The sequence below is a fragment of the Petromyzon marinus genome, chromosome 55 (genome assembly GCF_048934315.1).
Source record: "Petromyzon marinus isolate PM22_M1 ecotype Great Lakes invasive population chromosome 55, UKy_Petmar_22M1.pri1.0, whole genome shotgun sequence".
Taxonomy (NCBI): Eukaryota; Metazoa; Chordata; class Hyperoartia; order Petromyzontiformes; family Petromyzontidae; genus Petromyzon; species Petromyzon marinus.
The window spans coordinates 1,212,519-1,234,107 of record NC_133721.1 but is presented as its reverse complement, the minus strand read 5'-3'; the positions used below and the strand labels follow the sequence as shown (position 1 = coordinate 1,234,107).

The window sequence follows — 21,589 nt, the reverse complement described above, 5'->3', positions numbered from 1 at the left end:
CTAAGAATATGAATTACTGCAGTCACGAAAGCTTTAAATCAAAATTTAGATTAAAACTATTTAAAAACTATAAACAAAATAACTTTACCAGGTAAGGACCCTGAGAGCTCTATAGCTCTTTTTAAGTGACCTGGCCACAAATGATCGTTCAGTGAAGTATCTTATCACATTTGAAATTGATAGCAGCCACATACTCTAAGTGCATGTCAGATTGTAACTGTGGAGGGAAAAGCCGGAGGACCTGGAGAAAAATCCATGCGACCACGGGGAGAGAGACACGCACACTGCAGGTGTCTGGTTTTGATTTTGGTTCGGCAGTGTTGACGCTCCACTCACCACATCCTCCTCATTCTCTTCTGCAACGTCCCCTGCGACGCCCTCATCGTGCAGGACCAGCGAGGAGGGGGCAACCCAGCGCTCCTCGGGGAACATCTCCACGCACACGATGTCGTCGTGCATCGCGCGGTTTAAATGCTGCAGCCCCTGGATCAACACCTGCACGCAGACAAAAAAGATCCCCCGTATAGTCTTAACAGACCGCTGGTCCAAGTGCTGTTAGAGAGCAGCATATACAGTACAACCTTGGATTGCGAGTAACTTGGTCTGCGAGTGTTTTACAAGACAAGCAAAATTTTTAATAAATATTAATTTGATAAACGAGCGAGGGTCTTGCAATACGAGCAGCTTTGTACTGCCGAGCGTCACGTGATCACAACTGATATACGAGTGCTTTGATATATGAGTGCTTTGGATTACAAACACGTTTCCGGAACGAATTATGCTCGCAATCCAAGGTTTTACTGTACAAGAGTTTTAATACCACGAATAAACAATTTAAAATGTAGGACTATGAGCCCATGAATCTTCTGAAACCAATGTTTTTCAGTAACATATGTTCAAGTAGGGCAATTTCTAGACTGGGTTTTTTTTTCCAACAAAGGGCCAATGTACCTAATTGTTATTTAACGTTACATTTTGGAGGTGGAAATAGACCATTCATTTTGTTAACAAAGTAGTCACAACCATCATTAGACCTCCTTTGCCAGTACCAAAATATAATAGGGTTTTTCCCCTTTTTTCTGGCAACAAAACTGAAACCTCTTACAAGGAATCAGGTGTGCATTAACCACAATACTTGTGGTCAAAATGCCAACAAAAACACACTGATAATATTTGCAATATATGCGTACGCCTTTTGGCGTCCTCTGGTCTCGCACCAATTGGGTCGAGGCTCAAAAGAAAGCCGTCCCTGGTGTGAACCAATCAGTCTCAAGGACAATGTATATATTATCATAGAGTGTTTTTTGTTTGCATTTTGACCACAAGTATTGTGGTTAATGCACACATGATTCCTTGTAAAAGGTTTCAGTTTTGTTGCCAGAAAAAAAGGGAAAAACCCTATTATTAAAGTAGTCACAATTAACGTATATACTGTGGTTGTGGTGGCGTAGCTATCGAGTGTGCAGGCAGTGCAACTGCACCAGGACCCACAGGCCGGGGGGGCAGGAGCCAGGCTACGACACCTACGTAGGGTGCAAAAGACGTTCAAAATACAAATATTTTAGCCCAGTAGCTCTTAACCTTTACTGCAGCCTTGCAGTAAAGGTTAAGAGCTACTGCTCATGCCAAGAAGGCTATGCCACTGCTTCATTATAAATTTGTTTTTAAAACTCACACAGATACGATCGAACAGCATTGTTCCTTCCAGACGCAGGCTTGTGAAACGTGTACCTCTTTATCACTGTCACCGTCCCCTCGCACCCTCAGAGTCCCCTCCAGGTAATTCTCACGACTCGCAAGGAAGGTTCCCTGGACAAACCGGCCGGAGCGCACACCTTGCTGCAGCTGGGACAGCGGGAGATGTTCGGGGAAGATTACCCGGGACTCCACCACATCCTGCACACGTACACAGCACACGCACGGCACATGCACGCGTCAACAACAATTTTGCAACCGCCATCACGTAACGAGACGAAGGATCCAGTCTGATTTATCTCAGAGCAGTACGGCCATCCGTGTTAGAGAACGTTCCACAAAAGCGGATATCATAGAGCTACCTCTAGAGTTTCACCCTTCCGTCTCTGCTTTTTGCTAAATATGCCACGTTATAAATCTAGGATTTATTTGATTGATTGACCATTGCTGGTGAGGATGAAACGTTCTAAAAGGGAGCTGTTTAACACGTATTCTTTCGCGACCAATATTATCCATAATAAAGGTTTTTTGGGTAAGAGCGCGTAAATGTGTGTAGTTAACCCGGTACAGCCAATTAGTAAGGTTTGCTACGTAAAACAAAACGTGTCAATTAGTTACTACTGCAGCACGCCAGTGTATTGGAGAGTAAACCCACAACACTTACAAATCGAGTATATCGTTTCCCTGGCGATTACAACCAGCGAAACGTCGTACTCAGCGCAAGGCAAGTGTCCCTTTCTTCAGTGAGGCAGCTGGATGCAACGCGGAAGTGAGGGGTCGGACAAGGGTACAGGCCCGCACCAAAAATATGAGGGGGGGCAGAGCTGATGCACGCATACGGAGTCTCACCTGCTCCGTGGCCAGTGCCAGACGGTCAATCAACTCAGGGTTGTCCAGCAAGCGGCGCACGTATTCCTCCACTGGGGGTACACAGACACGCGCAGATAAACGCAGACATTATAATTGGCGACACGATTTACCGGACGATTTAGAGTGCCACCCAAAATGTAAATTTGTTACTTTTCAAGTCATGGCTGCTAGATTTATTAATATTCCTGTTTAACTGAAGCACTGTTTAACAAGAGGCACTACAGACTTGATTCAAAGCTTTCGTGACTGCAGGAATTACTCTTTGTTTTTTTCGGTAAAGTCACGTAAAAATAAGAAATAATAAAATAACATAATAGCGTACGACGTTTCGGTTGCAACACAAGCAGCCATCATCAGGTACAGAAGAACTAAATTTACGAGAGAGAGGAAACATAACCCCAGATGTATATACAGACACAAGTAGGGTGGAACTAACACAGATACAACAGGGGACACAGAGAGAGAAGCATACCAAACAAACAGGGTTTAGCAACATTTGGAAACCATATAAAGCAACACAGACGGTCGGTCAAAACACAATTAACGCATAGTCTGGTTGATTACGCTATTTCAAAGATTGCTAAATTGCAAGTTAAGTATGAAATTTAAAATACAGACCGCGCACACACACATAGACATCCAAGTAGAGCGAACCAGCACAGACACGCACACAGTGAAGTCGCCTTAAATAGGCAGAGAAGGTAAGGCTGAGAGACAATGGGACAATTTAGCATGAGGTATGCATGGAGCAAAGGGGGTGCAGCAGCACACACTCGAAAACACCAAGGCCCACACACAGGCAGAGACAGCACAGAGACACAAATCCAAGCCAAGAAACAAAGGCAGATACACAAGCAGAGACAACACAAAGACACAAACCTCATACCTCCCCGTAGAGGTAGTTCAGACTTGATTCGAAGCTTTCGTGACTGCAGGAATTACTCTTAGTTTTTTTCGGTAAAGTCACGTATAAATAAGAAATAATAAAAAAAAACTAAATAGCGTACGACGTTTCGGTTGCAACACAAGCAGCCATCATCAGGTACAGAAGAGCTAAATTTACGAGAGAGAGGAAACACATAACCCCAGATGTATATACAGACACCCAAGTAGGGGGGAACATAGATACAACAGGGGACCTGGCTGCGAGGAAATTGCTGGTAACGCATCGACACATCACCAAAATTTGCGACTTTGGGCTGGAACGGGACGTCCACACTGACCCCAAATACCTGAAGGGCAATGTGAGTCCTAACCTTACTTAGCATCATCAGCATCATTATCAGTATCGCCAATGTCATCACCATCATCGGGATAGAAGGCCCATCACTTTAATTGTACTCAATGTTTTTATTTTATTTTGCACAGGCCCTAAGAAAAAAAAGAGTGGGGGGTGCTGCCACACATGGTGGTGCAATGGCCCCCCCACCCTAGACTTGCAATCTAGAGGTCGGTAATTGGATTCAATCTCTCTGCTCTGCCGATAGCTTAAAATATGGGGCAATTTCACAAATCGCCTTCCTCCTCCCCCCCCACCATGTGGTACACGGGGTAACTCTGGCCCAGAATAACCTGTGGTGGTGACCACCAGGCTAACTACACTAATTACAACATGACTAGCTACGACAGACCGGGACCACAGCTCGGGTCCAGGTCCACGTGTTGGAGACTCGGTAGAACGTAGACGCAGACAAAGGTTTCTTCAAGATGAACAACAACGCCGGTCCCTCTGGGGGACCCGGCTTATATTCTCTGTGGCGTGGCTGGCTCCGCCCTTGGCCACGACCACCTTCTAGAATCCTCGAGCAGCAGGATCTGGACCCCGACCACGTGACCACCCCTAGCCCCCACTTGGGGCCCCTTTGTAGACTTAACCGGTCACGTGTCCTCTCGGGTCAACCAGAGTGCCATGGCCTTTTGTAACCCCTTTCATACGGCCGGCATTCCCACACCCTATCCTGTCGGGCTGGCACTGCACGCCAAGCGTGATGCCATCCAGCTGATCAATCAGCGCTGACCGAGCCCCTCTAGGGCCAGTACTACACCCACACCATAGTGGTATCCGCGATGTCAATACACCGCACGCCGTGCCTCTCTAGGGCCGGCACTACACAGTGACATCCCGTGATGTCACTACACATTTAACCCTTCAGGGTAGTGGAGGGCTAGATGACGCTAATTTGGCCAGATGAATATGTGGCCTCACGCAAAAAACGTATGACGAATCGCGAAGCATCGCCCTGAACTGAATTTACTGAACGTATTGTTGTTGTGCTTGTGGCCATGCGGTCATGTCCATTAGGTGCCTCTGCCTGTAAAGTGTATGTCTTCAGAAAGCATGTTCCATGGGCTCTACAAGGTGCAGAGCGACGTGTGGTCATACAGTATGCTACTGTGAGAAATCTTATATTTTGCTCAGACAAACTTTCACTTGCCACAAACATTCGGGGCCCTGAGTACAGAAGATCCTCACAGCAGACAACGATTGTAGTCTTATCTTACACTATGATTTTTAATTGCGTAAAGTTCAGATTTAAAGCTTTCGTGACTGCAGGGATTCATCTTCTTGGTTCTTTCGGTAAAGTAACGTAGAATGGAAATAAAATAAAAAAGAATAAAACGTAATAAAAAATTAAATTTTCACGACGTTTCGGCCACAACACAAGTAGCCTTCTTCAGGTGAAGGAACAGAACTGTCGGGACGACAGCACTTCAATGACTGCTGCTAAGATTCGCAGTGTCGTTTAAACTAGGTGGGAGAGGTAAAGCGCCTTGACAAAGGAGTTTACATATCAAACAGGATAATTTAGCATTGAAATAGCTGCGTTAAAGTGTTGGATCAGAAGGGTGTTAAAGTCAGAAATTAGCATGTAACTGGGAGATTAGGATGATGTTAATGTGAGGGATTAGCATGTGACTGGTCACGGAAATAGCTATGTTAAAGTCAAAGTTTCCATCTCAACAGAGGCATTTAATATATGGACGCTAAAGGACTGCAACTACCCAACTATCATACAATAAACAGATGTGAAAAAAAAACTAAGTAGAAACTTCATCAATATAATAAATGTACTCAATATATTCTTCAATAAATTGAGCTATAAACATAAAGTAACTGGGTATACACTACACTATCTAATGAATACCATATAGTAAACTAATAAAAAAAAAAATACAAACTACATCAATGTTATCAATAAACTCTATATACTCTCCATCAGCTGAGCTACTAACAATAAGTCGTTATACATTACAATGCCATATGGCGAAAAAAATGGGTGGCGGTTTTTTCCTTCTTTCCAACGTTAGCACCACGGAGAGCGACGAGCCTCGTTCAGACTGACGAGTCCATCCATGCTCGGAACGGAGGAGGGGGGAGAAACAGCCACGATGTGCTGCTCTGTCCTGTGTTGCATTACAACCATGCCATAAACTAGACTACTATACATTGTAACGTTATAGCTTCCAATCTAAACTACATTGTATAATATCGTATACACAGCCCAATGTAAGCTCTAACATTATGCATTATATTGATATGTCTCCAAATAAACTTTTTCCTACATTACACAACTATACACCGTAATATACACTACCACAGACAAACCCACCCTTGAATTATACAATGAGTTACTTTAGACTACCCTATACTTTAGACTGTAAAATATTAGACTTGTAATATTACACTATGTATTATTCTACCAACCCTACTGTATACCACACATATATTCACTATAAAATTACAATACTATATATTGCCTTATGAATTATGTTAAACATTACAATGTTATACTATTTATTGTTATATAACATGCTATAAACCAGGGGTGTCCAAACTACGGCCCGCGGGCCAACTGCGGCCCGCCATCCATTTTTAATTGGCCCGTATCAAAGTTTAAAAATATAATGGAATATGGCCCACTGTATCGCATTTCTTAATTTAAGCACTAGATGGCGCTATTGTCTTGAACAAGGCAGCGTCTCCACAAAGCAAGCAATCGAAGAAAACATTTGCTCAGGGTCACCAGAAATGCCGGAACCGAAGAGACGCAAGATTGCAAGCGAGTGCAGAAAATTTCAGACTCGGTGGAAAAATGATTTTTTTTTCATTGAAACCAAGGGGAAGTGTGTTTGTTTGATTTGTAATGAGAGTGTTGCCGTGATGAAAGAGTACAATGTACGACGGCATTATGAAACGAAACATCAGACCTTCACGTCCTACACTGGCGCCGAGCGGAGAAAGAAGGTAAAGCAAATGGCAAGCTAGCCTGCTAACGCAGCAGCAGGGTTTTTTTTTCCGTGCTAACAAAGCTCAAGAAAATGCAACAATAGCCAGCAATGAAGTAGCTCAACTCATTGCCCTACACGGGAAACCTTTCTCAGACGGTGACTTCATCAAACAGTGCCTCACTAAAGTCGTGGGAATGTGCCTGGAGAAAATGCAGGATTTTAACGATGTTAGTATGTCCAGAAATAAGGTTGTGCGGCGAATTGAAGACTTGTCGGCTAACTTAAAACAGCAAGTGTCAGATAAAGCTTGTGCTTTCGATTTTTACTCGATTGCATGTGATGAGAGCACAGATGCCACGGACACTGCACGGCTGTTAATTTTTTTGTGGGGAGTTAATGAGAATTTTTGCATTACGGAGGAAGTGCTTGATCTTCGGAGTCTAAAGGGGACAACAACTGGGAAGGACATGTTTGAAGCTGTGTCAGATTCAATTAACCAGGCTGGACTTAAATGGGACAAGCTGTGTGGAATTACAACGGATGGGGCTCCAGCAATGACAGGCGAGCGCAAAGGAATGGCTTCTATGGTGAGTGCCAAGGTGCAGGAGAGCGGAGGTGAGACTGTTAAAATGCACTGTATCATCTACCAAGAAGCCCTCTGTGCCAAGATAATCCAGCTTGGCGATGTGATGAACACAGTTGTGAAAAATGTCAAAAAAAATTATGGCCCGAGGGCTTTACCACAGAGAATTGCAAGCGTTCCTCTCTGATGTCGATGCTGAATACGGGGACCTACTCTACCATTCTCAAGTGCGCTGGCTCAGTCGCGGCTCCGTGCTGCAGTGGTTTTATTCCCTGAGATCATATATCGACAAGTTTTTGAAAGAAAAGGGCAGACCTCTCCATGAGATCAGTGACCCTTTATGGTTGGCAGGCCTGGCTTTTTTAGTTGATCTCACTGATCATCTCAACACCCCGAACAAGAGACTACAAGGCAAAGAGCAGCTGGTACCACAGCTGTATGTGCACATGAAAGCATTCCGTGCGAAGCTCCGTCTCTTCGAGTCACAACTGCGCAACTTCAATGTAGCGCACTTCCCCACGCTGACCGAAATCAATGCGCATTTCCAAATGCCAAGCTCTCTGCAAAAATGGGAGAATATGTGTCTGTGACCACATCTCTCATGACAGAATTCAGTCAGCGCTTCCAAGATTTTTCTGTCATTGAGAAGGAAATCACACTGTTTGCGGCTCCGTTTTCAATGGATGCAAAAGAAGTGGAGGAGAGTCTGCAATTAGAACTGATCGAAATTCAGTGTGATGATTCTCTGAAGAATCAGCATCAGCTTCTCTCCCTACCTGACTTCTACCGGAGGTTGGAAAAGGCCAAGTTTCCTCTGACGAGACGCCATGCAAAACGAATGATGAGTCTGTTCGGCTCAACATACATATGTGAGCAGACATTCTCTCTGTTAACGCTGAACAAAAGCAGGCTGAGAACCAGAACGACCGACAGCCATCTCCGTGACGTCCTTCGCATCTCAACCACCAAACTTACTCCTGACCTGCCAGCTATCCTTCAGACCAAAGCACAGCATCACTGCTCCCACTGAGCGTAACATTATTCCCATTACAGGTGAGTTAAAAATATACACACCGTTTTCATTTGTTAATAAGCCCAATTACTTCATAAATTCAGTCAATTAAAGTTGATGACAATTTTTTTAACAAACGTTAGTTGATGTGTTAACAAGCCCAATAATGTATTTGTGTAATAAGCTTGAAATATCCACATCCCCTATTTGTCTTCTTGGCTCTCCCTTCATGTGGACAATGAAGGGGGATCAGCACCCTAAGAACCAATCTGAGGCTGTCACTGAGAGAATTACCTGCCAACCTTTTTGTAAAAAATAAAATTTAAATCTACTAATGAAGAGCTATGATGGAGGCTTTTTTTCTTCAAACATGTTCAATAATCAAACGTAATTTACCTGCATTTGATTGATTTTGACAATATTAGTGCATGAGAAGTGAGGCAGTATACCTCACGTCTAATGAGTGGCCCAATCCTTCGTATATTTTTCTGTATGTGGCCCTCGGGAAAAAAAGTTTGGACACCCCTGCTATAAACCATACCATTGACTGTCGTGTGAAAGGTATTAAGAGGCAGTGGCAGCGAATGGACTGCGATCTGAAAGTCACCATAAAATACAATCAATTAAGTACCAAAATGGTTTATAACGTCTTTCCAATGGTTACTAAGCCAGAATCCATCTTCTCGGTTGAAATTGTTTCTGTGTTTGTATATGTGGATGGCCTCATGAACGAATCTCTCATGGTAGCCGGATGGCTTGCAGAGAATGTCCGTCTTGGAGAAGTCAATGTCATGTGAGCCCACTGAATTATAACAGTGATCTGCCACGGCTGAGGTGCTCGTCCTACCGTGTTTCAAGTCTGCTTTATGTTCACGGATGTGGTCCCAGATATGTCGTTTGGTTTCTCCAATGTAACTGCTACCACAGAGGCAACTTAGTTTGTAGACGCCTGGGTACTGTATGTCTGGAGCCACATCTTTTACAGACGAAACCAGATCACGGATTTTATGTACTGTGTTGAATCGGACTTGGATCTTGTGTTTATTCAGGATTTTGGAGATCTTTTTTGTGACCCCCGCAATGTAGGGTAAGGTGATGGTTTTGAATGGCTCCTCAAGAGGATCCTTCTTCATGGCTGGAGTGATGGCTTTGCGGATTGTGTAGTCGGAGTAACCATTAGCCTTGAGAGCTTGGTGTACGTGCTTAAGTTCACTGGCAATGTGTTCCTGGTCGGAAATGCATTGGGCACTATGGTATAAAGTCTTGATGAGGGAGTTCTTCTGGCATGGATGGTGGTGGGAATCCGGTTTTAAGTAAGCATTCGTATGCGTAGCTTTCCTGTCGACAGAGTGGCTCATTGAACCATCAGGTCTCCTTTTAATTAGGACATCCAAAAAGGGTAGCTTGCCATCTTTTTCGACCTCCATGGTGAATCTGATGGCTGGGTGTATGGAATTGATGTGGTCGAGGAATTGGTTTGTGTTATGGTCGAAACGTCGTGATAATTTTTATTGTTTTATATATATTTTATTATTTTGTTGTTTCCCTTCAACGTGACTTTACCGAAAGAACTAAGAATATGAATTACTGCAGTCACGAAAGCTTTAAAAGAAAATTTCATTGGAAAGACGTTATAAACAATTTCAGTTCTTAATTGATTGTATTTTATGGTGACATTCAGACTGCAGTCCATTCGCTGGCACTGCCTCTTCACACGACGGTCAATGGTATGGTTTATAGCATGTTATAATAATAAATAGTATAACATTGTAATGTTTAACATAATTCATAAGGCAATATATTGTATCGTAATTGTATTGTGAATATACAGCAGTGTGGTATACAGTAGGGTTGGTAGAATAATACATAGTGTAATATTACAAGTCTAACATTTTACAGTCTAAAGTATAGGGTAGTGTAAAGTAACGCATTGTGTAATTCAAGGGTGGGTTTGTCTATGGTAGTGTATATTACGGTGTATAGTCGTGTAATGTATGAAAAAGTTTAGTTGAAGACATATAAATATACTGCATAATGTTCGATCTTACATTGGGCTGTGTATACGATATTATACAATGCAGTTTAGATTGGAAGGTATAACGTTACAATGTATAGTAGTCTAGTTTATGGCATGGTGGTAACGCAACACAGGACAGAGCAGCACATCGTGGCTGTTTCTCCCCCCTCCTCCGTTCCGAGCATGGATGGACTCGTCCGTCTGAACGAGGCTCGTCGCTCTCCGTGGTGCTAACGTTGGAAAGAAGGAAAAAACCGCCACCGATTTTTTCGCCATATGGCATTGTAATGTATAATGAGTTATTGTTAGTAGCTCAGCTGATTGGAGAGTATATAGAGTTTATTAATAACATTGATGTAGTTTATATTTTAGTTTTATTAATTCGTTTACTATATGGTATTCATTATATAGTGTAGTGTATACACAGTTACTTTATGTTTATAGCTCAACATATTGAAGAACATATTGAGTACATTTATTATATTGATGTAGTTTATACTTAGTTTTTTTCACATCGGTTAATTGTATAATAGTTGGGTAGTTGCAGTCCTTTAGCGTCCATATACTAAATGCCTCTGTTGAGATGGAAACTTTAACATAGCTATTTCCGTGACCAGTCGCATGCTAATCCCTCACATTAACATCATGCTAATCTCCCAGTTACATGCTAATTTCTGACTTTAACACCCTGCTGATCCAACACTTTAACACAGCTATTTCAATGCTAAATTATCCTGTTTGATATGTAAACTCCTTTGTCAAGGCGCTTTACCTCTCCCACCTAGCCTAAAAGACGCTGCGAATCTTAGCAGCGTTCATTGAAGCGCTCTGCTGATTGGAGAGCATATAGAGTTTATTGATAACATTGATGTAGTTTATACTTAGTTTTTTTCACATCGGTTTATTGTATGATAGTTGGGTAGCTGCAGTCCTTTAGCGTCCATATACTAAACGCCTCTGTTGAGATGTAAACTTTGACTTTAACATAGCTATTTCCGTGACCAGTCACATGCTAATCCCTCACATTAACATCATGCTAATCTCCCAGTTACATGCTTATTTCTGACTTTAACACCCTGCTGATCCAACACTTTAACACAGCGATTTCAATGCTAAATTCTCCTGTTTGATATGTAAACTCCTTTGTCAAGGCACTTTACCTCTCCCACCTAGCTTAAAAGACGCTGCGAATCTTAGCAGCAGTTATTGAAGCGCTGTCGTCCCGACAGTTCTGTTCCTTCACCTGAAGAAGGCTACTTGTGTTTTGGCAGAATTGTCGTGAGAATTTTATTTTTTATTATGTTTTATTATTTTATTTCCATTCTACGTGACTTTACCAAAATAACCAAGAAGTTGCATAAAGTTGTTGCATGCTTGGGCTCCAGATGCCGAAATTACCTTTTAAAAAACGGCCAGTCTCATCAGATCTCAGAAGCTAAGCTTGCAGCGCCCAGCCCTGATGGTAACCCGGGGATACAAATTAATGTGGAGAAACAAATGTTCGCTTGTGACGACCAAGACTACGCCTGTCCTCCCAAGGACAGGCCTCACTGATTCCGAAGACTTTCATTTTCAGGAGGGTCCTGCCGAGTATTTTTGCAGTAGGGAGGCGATGTTGTGCTGTGCAGTGCCGGAGAGTAAGCTCATGCAGCCCGTCCACCCTGTCCCCTCTCCTCCCGTCGGGACGGGTCGGTCACAATAGCATTCAGAAACACCCTCCACGTCACAAAACAGTTCAATTTCTCAATCCGCAGGTCAGCTCAAATCTGTATTGTGGGCGTTCCCTTGTACTCTACTGTGTACGAGGGGCTCTGGATCCAATCCCCTGATCACCATTGCATTCACTTAAATAATAATAAATTCTCCTGGCCACCCATAGAAAATTAGAGTGCACAATTATACGTGTGATTCATCACAGGCGAGCTCACACCGGCCACGCTTCCAGCTTAGGGCCTCGCATTAAGAGAGGGGGGGGATCTCTAAATACGAAACAAGAAATGGACATGAGGTTTCGAGTTTTAACATAATTGCTTAATAAATAAAGATCGGTGAGAAAAAAAGACTCTCCAAAGCAGTTATTTTCATTCTGCTGACAAAAATATACAGGCATTCATAGAAGGGGCCTCTTAAGCTTGCCAATGGCATAGCGCGCCAGCAATGCCATCATCCGGCTCTGCTGCCGAGTGTCATCCCAATGAAGTAATTTGCAGGTAACGTTAGCATTGGGATGCTTGGCCAATACCCAGTTACATTGTTATTGTGTGTTTTCTAGCTATGTGAGCAAACTGGATAATTAATTAACCAAGGCCCTTCTTGTTGCGAGGGTCAAAGATCACCGGTGCACCACCCTGTCACCTGAAACGATAATAGTTCGCTTATAATTTTTTGGTTATTTAAGTGTGCACATTTACACGCGATAATCACATCTCATCTCAAGCATTTGAAAAGGGCACCCTCAGTGGCAACTGTTCTCTGTGTGACACACGGTTATTCAGCACCTAACCTGTAAGGAGGTCAAGTGCTGTTTGCTGCGAGCAATCCCAATTGAGTGATTCGCAGTGAAGTTTTTTTTTTACATGACAATTGTCGCCTGTGATGCTGACACACGATGGCCATACTTTATTTTAAATAATGTCTTGGGCTCGTTTTTATTTTTTTACGTTGAATTTTATTGAGTAAATCACGAGCCCGTTACAGTGCGCCACGGGACTGCACGTCATTCGAGTGGTGCATTCACAATGCAACCGGACCATTTATTAGGGGGGGCTGACGGGAAGGGGGGAGTGAGGCCTGCGCCCCCCCATAAACTGGGGGGTTGGGGGGGAGAGGGGGGCATTGTGACAGGCGTAGAGTTGTAGTTGTAATCTGCTCCACGTTTGTCTTGATAAAGGAGACCTGTGCAACCTGCTCGGTGTGTGACGTGCGTGCTCATCGGTGTGTGATGTGCGTGCTCCTTGGTGTGATGTGCGTGCTCCTTGGTGTGACGTGTGTACCGCTCGGTGTGTGATGTGTGTGGGTGTAGGAGAGGCCCCTTACCCTGGCCCATGGCAGTCGATGACAAGTTCTACCGCTTGATCTGCGATAGCTACTGCATGCAGCCACCCCCCTGCTGTCCACCGCAAGTGTAAGCCGCCCCCCCCATACCTCCCACACCAGGTTTTATCCACTGCTGGACTGATGCGTTTCTATTGTGGATGCAGGTGGCTGACGGAGGAGAGTGCGAAGTGTTTGTTCTGGGATATTCTTTGATTTTAATTGTAGTGATTCAATTAATTGATTGAACAATTGCTTAAGGGTGAATTACGTGATGTGTTATTGGCAGTGAGTTGTGCTGGCTGGTTCAGTCTCGTTGACACGGCCATTATGAACCCTCTTAGTCTGGAATGTCCTACTTCCAGCCGTACGTGCTGTTGCGACCCACAGACTCCTCACATACAATGAGGGAAAAAAAGTATTCGATCCCCTGCTGATTTTGTACGTTTGCCCACTGACAAAGAAATGATCAGTCTATAATTTTAATGGTATGTTTATTTGAACAGTGAGAAACAGAATAACAACAAAAAAATCCAGAAAAATGCATGTCAAAAATGTTATGAATTGATTTGCATTATAATGAGGGAAATAAGTATTTGACCCCTCTGCACTTGGTGGCAAAACCCTTGTTGGCAATCACAGAGGTCAGATGTTTCTTGTAGTTGGCCACCAGGTTTGCACACATCTCAGGAGGGATTTTGTCCCACTCCTCTTTGCAGATCTTCTCCAGTCATTAAGGTTTCGAGGCTGACGTTTGGCAACTCGAACCTTCAGCTCCCTCCACAGATTTTTTATGGGATTAAGGTCTGGAGACTGGCTAGGCTACTCCAGGACCTTAATGTGCTTCTTCTTGAGCCACTCGTTTGTTGCCTTGGCCGTGTGTTTTTGGTTATTGTCATGCTGGAATACCCATCCACGACCCATTTTCAATGCCCTGGCTAAGGGAAGGAGGTTCTCACCCAAGATTTGACGGTACATGGCCCCGTCCATCGTCCCTTTGATGCGGTGAAGTTGTCCTGTCCCCTTAGCAGAAAAACACCCCCAAAGCATAATGTTTCCACCTCCATGCTTGACGGTGGGGATGGTGTTCTTGGGGTCATAGGCAGCATTCCTCCTGGAATACCCATCCACGACCCATTTTCAATGCCCTGGCTAAGGGAAGGAGGTTCTCACCCAAGATTTGACGGTACATGGCCCCGTCCATCGTCCCTTTGATGCGGTGAAGTTGTCCTGTCCCCTTAGCAGAAAAACACCCCCAAAGCATAATGTTTCCACCTCCATGCTTGACGGTGGGGATGGTGTTCTTGGGGTCATAGGCAGCATTCCTCCTCCTCCAAACACGGCGAGTTGAGTTGATGCCAAAGAGCTCCATTTTGGTCTCATCTGACCACAACACTTTCACCCAGTTGTCCTCTGAACCATTCAGATGTTTATTGGCAAACTTCAGACCGGCATGTATATGTGCTTTCTTGAGCAGGGGAACCTTTCAGTCCTTCACGGCGTAGTGTATTCCAATTGTTTTCTTGGTGACTATGGTCCCAGCTGCCTTGAGATCATTAACAAGATCCTCCCGTGTAGTTCTGGGCTGATTCCTCACCGTTCTCATGATCATTGCAACTCCACGAGGTGAGATCTTGCATGGAGCCCCATGCCAAGGGAGATTAACAGTTCGTTTGTGTTTCTTCCATTCGCGAATAATCGCACTAACTGTTGTCACCTTCTCACCAAGCTGCTTGGCAATGGTCTTGTAGCCCATTCCAGCCTTGTGTAGGTCTACAATCTTGTCCCTGACATCCTTGGAGAGCTCTTTGGTCTTGGCCATGGTGGAGAGTTTGGAATCTGATTGATTGCTTCTGTGGACAGGTGTCTTTTATACAGGTAACAAGCTGAGATTAGGAGCACTCCCTTTAAGAGTGTGCTCCTAACCTCGGCTCGTTACCTGTATAAAAGACACCTGGGAGCCAGAAATCTTTCTGATTGAGAGGGGGTCAAATACTTATTTCCCTCATTAAAATGCAAATCAATTTATAACATTTTTGACATGCATTTTTCGGTATTTTTTTGTTGTTATTCTGTCTCTCACTGTTCAAATAAACCTACCATTAAAAATATAGACTGATCATTTCTTTGTCAGTGGGCAAACGTACAAAATCAGCAGGGGATCAAATACTTTTTTCCCTGCCAATGAACATCTGAATGATTCAGAGGACAACTGGGTGAAAGTGTTGTGGTCAGATGAGACCAAAATGGAGCTCTTTGGCATCAATTCAACTCGCCGTGTTTGGAGGAGGAATGCTGCCTATGACCCCAAAAACACCATCCCCACCGTCAAGCATGGAGGTGGAAACATTATGCTTTGGGGGTGTTTTTCTGCTAAGGGGACAGGACAACTTCACCGCATCAAAGGGACGATGGACGGGGCCATGTACCGTCAAATCTTGGGTGAGAACCTCCTTCCCTCAGCCAGGGCATTGCAAATGGGTCGTGGATGGGTATTCCAGCATGACAATAACCAAAAACACACGGCCAAGGCAACAAAGGAGTGGCTCAAGCAGAAGCACATTAAGGTCCTGGAGTGGCCTAGCCAGTCTCCAGACCTTAATCCCATAGAAAATCTGTGGAGGGAGCTGAAGGTTCGAGTTGCCAAACGTCAGCCTCGAAACCTTAATGACTTGGAGAAGATCTGCAAAGAGGAGTGGGACAAAATCCCTCCTGAGATGTGTGCAAACCTGGTGGCCAACTACAAGAAACGTCTGACCTCTGTGATTGCCAACAAGGCTTTTGCCACCAAGTGCAGAGGGGTCAAATACTTATTTCCCTCATTAAATGCAAATAAATTTACAACATTTTTGACATGCGTTTTTCTGGATTTTTTTGTTGTTATTCTGTCTCTCACTGTTCAAATAAACCTACCACTAAAATCATAGACTGATCATTTCTTTGTCAGTGGGCAAACGTCCAAAATCAGCAGGGGATCAAATACTTTTTTCCCTCACTGTAGAGACCCACATACTTCTTCTCTCTCTACAAGATAAACATGACCAGTGTTTCTGCACTACGTATGGAGATGCAGTGGCATTTAGACGCCGCTGTGTGAATCCATACTGTACATATTTTATGCCTTCATGACCCTCTACCTACTCACACCCCCCCTCACCCCCCTCGCCACCTGACCCCCTTCATCCCCCTCCGTGACGTCATTAACATCATCGGCACTCATTCAACCATTCTAAAGAACGAACGCGCACTGGAAGAGGTGAAAGCGCAGTCCGAGCTTGTGCACGATTCGCCTTCCTCGCACCCTTACCGCACCTTCCCCTCACCCCACAGCCGCAAGGTGATGCACCACTGCTGGAGCCACGCGCCGTTAGAGCGCCCCACGTTTGAGGCGATCCTCGCAGAGCTGAGACCGGCCTCCAACGATGACAAGATCCACAAAGGCGAAGAGGTCGGCTGGGAGCCGTCGTCCGTTCCGTCCGAGTACACCTCCCTCACTTGCTAGGATCGCCCTCGTTACCCTGTCCACTCTAGGGGTGAATATTCAGGGAAGTCTCACTCTTTTGCAGGAGGGTCCTGTCCAGCTTTCACAGAAGGGGGCGATGTTGCCACTGTGTGTAATCCCTGTTTAAGTAATTTGCAAGTAAAATCTCACTGTTAGTATTGGTTGTTCTTTTTTGAAAGCTGAGAACCCTGAGAAAACGCGTGCACAACAGGGGAAGAACATGCAAAGTCCACAAACTCTCACTTACACGCCAAGACTAAGATCCCCCCATGTAACAGACTGTTGGGTAAGTGCCGTTATGAGCACTTATGCAGGCCAGCACAGCATATGGGGTTTGTCTCTGCCAGTGCTGATGTTTTCACAATGCACCAAGTACTCATTTGAGGCCAAGGGTAGGTCCAGGAATGGTTCAGATAATTGCCACTGGTGTTGGCCATGAGCAGGAATTATACCAGGATTAATGGATTCATAGTACAGCTCGCTAACCCGCTGCACTAACGCTCCCCATAAACATCAGTAACATAAACAAACAACAGCTCGTACAAATACAAGAACAAATACAAGAACCCCCCCCCCCCCATAAGGTACATCGTGTTGTTTAACTTTTCACGACTCGGCACGACTCGCGAATACTCAAAGCGAGATGCTCGTGGTTAGTAAACAGGTATCCAGTAGTCAATCCGTGTTTACTAAAATCTCGTGGTTGGTAAATTAGCGGTTGGCAATGGATTCCTGTACATGTATGCCTCTACTTACGAAAGGGATGCGTTCTTCGAAAAACGCACGTAAAACAAAATATCGTAAATCGGAATGGCTTTTCCCATTAATTGAATACGAAAAACTTGCGATGTGTTTCAGACAGTCATTTCTACTATAAACCCAAAATAAACACCAACATTTCACAATGCAAAAAATAATAAAGAACAAATATTACAACGGTTGAATAATAATCAATTTAAAACAAAAATAATTAACATCTTCAAGGAACTCACCAAAAGATCTGCATGTTGGAATGACTGGAGAGGTGACGAGGCGTTACTTTTGCACTATGGGGATACCGTGACACTGTCGTGGATGGATGACAGCTTTTTGCTTGATGATCTCATGGTGCGTGCCATGTGATATATTGTTTCCGCTGAAATCCTATTTCGTAAGTCGAAAAGTATCCTTAATTTGTCAATTTCGTTTTCACTAAATTTCGTGAATGGAACATTCATGAATCAAAACACAAAGATTTCCTGTACAACCAATATAGACTGTTGGGCCAAGTGCTGTCGTCAAGCACCTAATACAGAAAATAAAAAAAACACGTGCATTCATGCACAACCACGTACAAATACACGTCACAATTATAAGCACATGCTTTCAACAGAAATTACAAATGTTATATATTGTGCTTTAATGATTACATTTTATATTAGTGTGTCTTAATATTATACAGTAAATATCTTCAAGGACGACTCTTACAGTCCCATCATCACCACCATCATCACCAAATGTATCATTATCATCATCCTAACCATCTGTATAATAAATCACCATCTGTATCATCACCACCAAAGCAAAGACTCCCTGTATAGCCCGAATAGACTGTTGGGGCAAGTGCTGTTAGCGAGTACCTGTGAAGGTCAGCATGGCACACGAGGGGTGGGTGGCCAACACCACGCCCGGCCGCCTTTGTCTCCCCAGTAGTGATGTTTACACCACACCAGGTACTCATTTGAGGCTGAGTCGACCTAGGGGAGGTCCATGACCGGTTCAGAGAGTCGTTACCAGCGTTGGGCATGAGCGAGAATTTAACTCGGGTCGCCGGGTTCGTAGTGCAGCGTGCTAAACGCTACACTACCACTACCCACCACCTGTATCACCATCATCTTCCAGAGTTAATACATTTCATGTCAATAGCTGGAAATGCTTGTATTTGTAATAAAAAAAAATGCATAAGTAGTTGTCACTCACTCACCCACACTCAAACGGTCAGAAAGGACTGAAAGATGAAATATCTTCAGAACCCTACATCCTGAAACTAAACTAATTATTTCAATTTTACCAAGAAAGGCCCACTGAGCTATATCGCACACTCAGGAGTCCTGATTCCACTTCTGGGAGTCTCAAGTCCAACGCCATGGAATTGTATATGTTTAAACATGTGCGTGCATGTGTGATTGTGTGCACGTATGTGTGCATGCGTGCCTTCATAAGCGCATGCGTGTATGCACGTGCGTGTGTATGCACGTGCGTGTGTAAAATAACTTTAGCCATGACATTTGGGATATGTTAGGTTTAGGGTTAAGAGCTTTGCGCACGTAAACAGGTGGGTGTGTTAACTCACCAGTGTGTAGCTCACCTCACCGGTGAGCTGGTGTGTACGCTATCTAATCTGTAAGCTTACGACTGTGTGTGTGCACACTAGTGTGTAAGCTCACTGATGTCTAAACCTGCTGGTGTGTGGCCTCACTAATGTGCAGCACATTTTGTGGAAGCTCACTAGTGTGCTTGCACACGAGTGTGCCGGTGAGTGTGATTGTGTGTGAGTGTGCGGTGAGTGTGTGTAAATTTGTGTGAGTGCGTGTGTGAGTGTGTGTGAGTGAATGAGTGCGGTGTGAGTGTGTGTGAGTGTGTGTGAATGCGGTGTGAGTGCGGTGTGTGTGAGTGTGCAGTCAGAGTGTTGGTAAGTGAGTGTGCGGTGAGTGTGTGTGAATGTGCAGTAAGTGTGCCGGTGAGTGCGTGGTGAGTGTGCAGTGAGGGTCCAGTGAGTGTGTGAATGTGCAGTCAGTGTGCCGGTAAGTGAGTGTGCGGTGAATGTGGTGTGTGTGAGTGTGCCGGTGAGTGTGTGGTGAGTGTGTGGCTTGACATGTCTCCGTATCAGTCTTACTCAGCCACCCCCTTACTTGCCCACGCGTAGATCCGTCCTGCCCACCAGACAGCTACATGCGATTCAAATGTCCACGTACACATGACATCACGTTGCGATGCGCATGTGTGACATACATGTGCCACGTGTTGCACACACTACGCACGTCCCATGCACAAAGGGCATGCCTTACAAGTGATGACCACGCGATGCAGGTGCTTGCCTTGTAGATGTCACGTACCCGTGACGCACGTGGCCCGTGCGCGTGACGCGCGTACTCCGCGCTGCCGTGTGCTTTGACCAGGGCCGTCCATAGGGGGTGCGTGGGCCCCCCCCCCGATGCCTTCAAACTAAACCGGAAGCATTACATGTGACACTGATGTCTACACGTGGGGCCTCCCCCGAAGCGCGGGGCCAGGGATAGTCGGTCCAATTTGCCGGACACTCGGGGACGACTCTTGATTTGGCATACGCGACGCGCACGTTGTGTGCGCTGTGCGTGGGGTGACTGGCCCGATGTGCGTGCCAGGCAGGGCAAGGGGGACTGCCATTGATTGTGTCGAGACCTTTTGTATGGGTGACGAGATGAACGCCAAAATTCAACGCAGGCCGCCACACAAGGGCTGCACATTTCAATGTTGAGCAGGCCCCTGTGTGTCCGTGCGTGTGGGTCCCTGTGTGTTGTTTCTGTGTGCGTTATGTGAGGGTAGCAGTGACGCAGTGGATAGTACACTACGCTCCGAACCCCGCAAACATGCGAGTTGGAGTCCCGCTCATGGCCAACACCAATAACGATTATTTATCTGAACTGGTCCTGGGTCGATTCAACCTCAAATGAATACCTGGAGCGGTGTGTGTAATACGTCACCACTTGGGAGACAAAGGTGGCCGGGTTTGGTGTTGGCCACCTACCCCCTGGTATACCATGCCGACCTTCATTGGTGCTTGCGAACAGCACTTGCCACAACAGTCTGTTAAGGCTATATGGGGGATCTTCGTCTCTGTAGTGGGAAACTCGTAGGTGTGTGCATGTGTGGAGGGAAACCTGTACTGCTGTCGTACGTTGTGACCGGGCGAGGCCAATTTCCGTCCTCATGGTCGGCCACGGCGTCCTGGTCTTCGTACTGCTGCTTGTTTTTGGCTGTAATGACACCCAACATGGACAACCCCATCACCTGCGTTCAAACAAGTGTTACACAGTATGAACAACATGCGCAATAAAGCAACCACAAAGCACATACACTTTTAAATATAAAAGCACTGGGGGTCTAGTACTGTAGTCACCAATCCGTGTGTATTATTTATTTATTTGTTGGTCATTCTGATGGCAGCACCAACAGAAGCTGCATCCATAACTTCTCAATCCGCACAGTCCCAGGCCAAGGTCCATTCGTGGAATTAATACAAATATTTACTGATTAGAGGGTGTTTTTGTTTGTTTGGGTTAGATCGCGTAAATCTTAGTCAAGTTTGTCACGTAAACAAAACATGCCAATTAGTGACTATTTCAGCACATCGGTGTGTTGGAGAGTAAACCCAAAACATTTACAATTCAAGTACCGTGACGTTTCGCCTGTAACTACAACAACAATCCGCCTCGTCAGGTGACAGCCAGAGTTGTGGTGAAATCCTTCCCCTGTTTCGGTCTTTAATAGACGTAGACGGGGGATAAATGTGACGTCGTCGCTTGTAAGCAGATCCGATACGAAGACGGGGGGGGGGGGTAATGTATTGATGTAAATTACAATGGATATCTGTTATTGATTGGGTTATTCGCAGTTAATCAACATACA

General features: G+C 44.8%; 1 protein-coding gene across 2 annotated transcripts; it reads right to left on the bottom strand.

The window, feature by feature from the left end:
• Nucleotides 1-1,652: 1,652 nt before the first annotated feature.
• LOC142905567 (exosome complex exonuclease RRP44-like) lies at nt 1,653-20,959 on the bottom strand. Of its 2 annotated transcripts, none has more exons than XM_076052197.1 (3): nt 20,842-20,959; nt 2,545-2,615; nt 1,653-1,896 (listed from the first exon to the last, which is right to left on the bottom strand). In XM_076052197.1, exons 1-3 carry the CDS (start codon nt 20,954-20,956, stop codon nt 1,672-1,674), a joined length of 411 nt encoding a protein of 136 aa, XP_075908312.1. In that variant the 5' UTR covers nt 20,957-20,959; the 3' UTR covers nt 1,653-1,671. The 2 variants fall into 2 exon arrangements, with proteins under 2 accessions (XP_075908312.1, XP_075908313.1); XM_076052198.1 differs by having other exon boundaries at nt 20,859-20,959.
• Nucleotides 20,960-21,589: the final 630 nt, after the last annotated feature.